General features: G+C 39.4%; 1 protein-coding gene across 3 annotated transcripts in view; it reads left to right on the top strand.

Annotated features, from left to right (window-relative positions):
• Nucleotides 1–831: 831 nt before the first annotated feature.
• Nucleotides 832–5,279, top strand: part of LOC126390868 (B-cell receptor CD22-like) — a 70,587-nt gene continuing 66,139 nt past the window's right edge. For 2 of the 3 annotated variants that reach the window (XM_050045357.1, XM_050045354.1), the window contains exons 1-6: nucleotides 832–891; nucleotides 1,468–1,827; nucleotides 1,967–2,170; nucleotides 2,314–2,670; nucleotides 2,897–3,124; nucleotides 4,215–4,478. In XM_050045357.1, coding sequence (XP_049901314.1) covers nucleotides 837–891; nucleotides 1,468–1,827; nucleotides 1,967–2,170; nucleotides 2,314–2,670; nucleotides 2,897–3,124; nucleotides 4,215–4,478 — 1,468 coding nt within the window. In that variant the 5' untranslated portion in view covers nucleotides 832–836. The remainder of the gene's footprint in view (nucleotides 892–1,467; nucleotides 1,828–1,966; nucleotides 2,171–2,313; nucleotides 2,671–2,896; nucleotides 3,125–4,214; nucleotides 4,479–5,279) is intronic. The other variant, XM_050045356.1, reaches the window with a different exon arrangement.

Raw genomic sequence — 5,279 nt, 5'->3', positions numbered from 1 at the left:
CAACAATTATCAGATTTATCTGAAGAAAAAACAAATAGTAATGCAAATAATTATAGCAGAATGCACAGTACCTGTACAAACAACTCACAGTAAATTATACCAATATGTACAGTATCAATACAAACAACAATAGACAGTGGAATTACACCAATATGCACATGTAAACAGTCCCGATTCTAGAATAAACAGTACCGTATGGAAACAATGCGGCCGGTTGGAGCTCAAATTGAATGGGAAACAAAGTTCAGTGTTCACTTAGCTGGGCGTAACTGTCCGTCGATAGCTGCCTCAATGAGAAGAGAACAGAAGGAAGGGAGGGGGGTATCACTGTCCGAGGGCTGCCACAGAATGGCAACGAGGATGTCAGCCGACCAACACTCGCTACCCGCTCCCTGGTTGCGGCGATTTGCGATGCTGGCCAGCTAGGAATGAACTAGCAGCCAGTACAGTACAGTCCTCTCTCGTCTAGCTAACATTTAGCCGTGTTTCTTACTTTCATTTCATAAACTATATTTTGCTATATTTTTTTCTCAAAAGAGAAAAACAAAGCAAAACAACATTACAGATCATTTCTTCATTTCAACTTTGGGACTGACAGCCATTTGTCTGCCACTGCATGCTAATGATGTGAAGAGGAAGAAGGTTGAGATTGAGGTTGAGTTTTTAACAGCTTGATATCTATTTAACATAATATTCCAACCACAGAAGACACACACTGACAGTCTCACACTCAGATCACATCCCCTTTTTTAATATACGTAGAAATGTACATTCTGACTTACTGATGTGCAGTATTTCTCATGTCTGTGATCTTAACAGAGACGTGAGGAGCAGCCATGAGTTTAGCAGCAGCAGCAAATGGATTTATTGTCTTCCTTCTCTCTGTACAAGGTACTGTACATCTACATTAACAGAGTGCTGTCACTTACATCAAATTCAGCTTCCTACCAACATGGTTCTTTTCTTCAGGCCTTCAATGCAAGGCTTAGATCATACTTTTCCTTGTTGTTACTTTACCATAAGAACCCTTAAATCTAACTTGTGATCCAGCTAAAAAAAATAATCATGTAAAACTGAATGATTTGCACATTTCTCCACACCTCTGTTCACTTTGGCATAACCTGAAATAACCATAAAAAGGGACAGACATTAAAAAGTCCTGAAAAAGAAGTAAACATATCAGAAACATGTGATGCAGAATAAGTCTTCAGTTTGAAATGGCAGTAAAACAGTCAAAGTTTAGTCTGTAACATTTTGTAAAGTTTGTTTACACGCCCCCAGCCAAAACCAAAAACAAGCTGGAACTATAAGTTAATCTTTGTCTCACACTGACTTAAAGTGTGATGGCATGAGAGCAGACGTGAGTTAAATAAAGTTTCACACACTGAAGCTCCTTCAATACAAATGAAAGTCTGTCTCCTGATGTTCTGAGTCTGATTGTGGTTCCTGATGTGCTCTGTGTTACAGTGATACAGGGTCAGGATGACTGGAGAGTGACTTACACCTCTACTAAGATCTGTGCTGTAAAAGGATCAACAGTGGAAATACACTGCAGCTACAGATACCCATCCAGAATATATGGCCGTCAAATTACAGTTGAGAAAACATTCTGGTTTACCAACATGTATCCATATGATCCTGTAGATCTGACAACAGACCCACAGTATTCAGGTCGTGTGCAGTATGACTGTGATAAGATTAGGAACTACTGCACTCTGAGAATCACAGACCTGAGAGAGAGCGACTCAGCTAAGTACAAGTTCAGGTTCACAACAAACCAACTCACTGGTTATACTGGTGAACCTGGAGTCACTTTGTCTGTCACAGGTAACATTTTCATTCATATGTTAATTATTTCCAAATGTTCAACATCTAGAAAACAATAATATAGATGTGTTTATTTGCATGTGTGTGTGTTGACAGTTTTGTCTAAAATAACATTCCTGTTCCCTCTTCACAAATCCAGGTCTCCAGGTGAGCAGATATAATAGTTATAGCCTTAAGTGTCAAAGCAGTTGTGTACTTGTTCGCCCTTCCTTCATCTGGTACAAAAACGGACAGAAAATTAAGGCAGCAGCATCTTCTTCTTATAATTTAGGCAACTATAATTACAAAGACAGTTATTCTTGTGCTGTAAAAGGATATGAGGATTCCCCCTCTCCTCCAACATGTGAGTTTACTCCACATATATCTATTAACATAACACCATCTAGTGGAGCTGTGTTATTCATGTTTCCTTAATATGGAGATCCCACTTGTGACTCCTCAATGACTGCACTTTAAAAATGATCAGAAGATGATTTTATCTTTCAGGTGCCGATGGTCAAACCTGCAACAGAGTGATGTACACTGTCAGAAACATCTGTGCCTTCAAAGGCTCATCAGTGGACATTTCTTGCACTTACAGCAGTTACACGTATTATGTTGACTCCAAATTCTGGTTCAGTCCTGAACGTAAAGATCAGTGGCAGAATCCCTCACAGCCTGAGGACCTTAGTAAAGACTCCCAGTTTGCAGGTCGTGTTCAGGTCATTGACACAGAGGGAGGACGCTCCACCCTGAGAATCACTGACCTGAGAGAGAGCGACTCAGCTGAGTATCACTTCAAATTCACAACACCAAGCTTTGAATGGAGGAGTAGTTTACCTGGTACAACTCTGACTGTCACAGGTAAACACAGACTGATGTAAATACACCAACACGGTACATTTAAAAACACTCAACATGTGGATAAGGATCAATGTGTTTGTGTAATTACTGTTGCATAAATAAATAGATTCAAATGCTCTCCACCTCTTATAGGAATTAATACTGTTGTGTTGATGTGTATGATATGTACATCCATCATCTGTTTTTTAGACACAGTGATAATATTGTTTCTTGTTCTCATATCCAGCTCTCCAGGTGCAGGTGACCAGAATAACAGTTGGGCAGTCTGTTACTGAGGCAGAGCTGAAGTGTCACAGCAGCTGCAGTCCAGCTGGTCGTCTTTCCTACATCTGGTTCAGTAATAAAGAGGAAATTACTGGGGTGGAGACGTCTTCTTATAAAGCCCAGTTTGGTCTTAGTGACAACGTCTCCTGTGCTATAAGAGGACACGAGGACTTCCCCTCTCCTTCAGTGTGTAAGTTTAATCCACTGTGTCAGAACAAAAAAGACACATACGTTCTGACATTACAACACAATTACAATTTCAGACCAAACCTCACTGGAGTCTTCTAAATCTTAATGCAGATGCAGCAGTATTATTTAGAGAAACAAAAAGTTAAATGACTACTAGCAGAAGCAATATTCAGATACATGCTGTGATGTAACATTTTTGTGATTCAGTAATATTAGAAATATAAAATATGTTGTTGCTCTCAGAGTTACTATACGTTTGTGTTTTTTTGTTTGTTTTTATTTTTATTTTCTTTTTAATTTTAGTTTAATTTAATTTAGTTTCAGTTAGTTTCCAGAGTGGGTTTTTCAGTCTATTTTTTATTGTTAAAAAAGGTTTAGTTTTAGTTTGTTTAATTAGTTTTTAAATATTATAATATGAGGGGTATTGTCAGGAGCAAGATTTAAGACATTAGGTATTACAATATAACCACAACACTTTGTGAGAGCAGTGGACTCACAGTTATGTAGACATCACAATCTAAGTAAACATTAAGACATTTTCTGTATATCTAGTTAATTAGTAACATTATTATTAATATTATTATTCAGTTTTAATGACTGTAATAACCTTAGTTGCTACATGTTTAGTCATGGCCAATAGCTCCCAGCTGGAGTTAACTGAACAGTTTTTGACTGAGACAGAGTGGATACTGTTGCTGTGGAACTTTTCATTTTTCATAGTAAACCCTTAACATGGAGTTTCTGGTTTTTAAAATGTAAACCTATGTCTGAAAAACACAAGTTCTGCTCCAACAATCTCTTCCCACCTCCAATAATTTTACACAGTCTGTTCTGTAAAATTAACAGAATAATTTATAAAACATGACAAGGAAGTGAACAACCAGTAACTTGTGGTAACGACTAGATCTTAACTGTCAGGACTGACTCAGCAAACATCCAGTATGTAAAGAGAAGAATATGTAGAGTTGTTAAAAACTAATGTTAATGAGTCTAACCTGTGACAGCTCCAGGATCAGAACTCAACAAAGCTGCTGTGACAAAAAACAGCTTCTATCATCTTTTAAAGTTATTCATGTTCAATTCTCCTCCAGATGCTCCAAAGCTTCCCTCTGTGTCAGTGAGTCCCTCTGCTGAGATAGTGGAGGGCAGTTCAGTGAATCTGACCTGTAGCAGTGATGCTAACCCAGCAGCTAACTACACCTGGTACAAAAAGACCGTAAACCCCAGACCTCTCAGTGAAGAACCACAGCTCGTCTTCAGCTCCATCCAGTCCTCTGACTCTGGACAGTATTACTGCACAGCAGAGAACGAGCTGGGGAGGAGGACGTCTAATGACTTCACCATGGATGTGAAATGTGAGTGAAAAAGCTTATTTGAATATAACATACAGCTTAAATCTGTCCAGTGTTTGCTGATGATACCTACTCTCTTCAGCTCTACTTTATATTTAACTTTCATTATCATATAGCTTGAGCTTGATGTAGGTGTGGATGTTTGCAGTCGCCTCTCTGTCAGCTCTGCTAAATTAGTTTAAAGTTTAGGCTCTTCAGTCTACTTTGCAAGTGTTAGTGGTGCTTTTTGTGGCTGGCTTTGGATGGTGGTGTTGTGTGGCTGTGAGTCACTCATCGGGATGAGAAAAGCTACTCATCAGTCTGTAAACTGTCCTCCTGTTGACTTCTGCTTGTTACAGTGGCGGTCCTGGCACATTTGGTGGAAGAGCCTCCCCCTGATAATACACATTTATGAAACAACCTTTAACATTACCCTCTATTATGTGAAAAACACCTTTAAAAAACACGCAAAAGGCCTTTTTACTATATTGATACATCATAATTCCCTCTATGATATCTATTTCATATTGCTGTGATCATTAATGTGAAATGTGAGTGAAACAGCTTATTTCAAACTAACAAACATCCTAAATCTGTCCAGTCTTTGCAGGAGGAAACTTTATGGGCTCTAGTTTTGCAGACCGGGCGAGGCGGGGGCGCAGCGCACCTGGCTTCGCCAACTGGGTGTGGCCAGGCGGATTTTGCAAGTTTAGTACACCGTGCGCCTGGTGCAGCTGCTCCTCTTTCCCACCTCCGTCCCTCCTACCGGCGCAAGTCGGAAAGAGGGAGGAAAGAAGGCATGGAGTGGGTTTTACACACATCACA

Source organism: Epinephelus moara, chromosome 5 (genome assembly GCF_006386435.1).
Source record: "Epinephelus moara isolate mb chromosome 5, YSFRI_EMoa_1.0, whole genome shotgun sequence".
Classification (NCBI taxonomy): domain Eukaryota; kingdom Metazoa; phylum Chordata; class Actinopteri; order Perciformes; family Serranidae; genus Epinephelus; species Epinephelus moara.
This window is presented reverse-complemented; position numbering and strand designations above follow the sequence as displayed.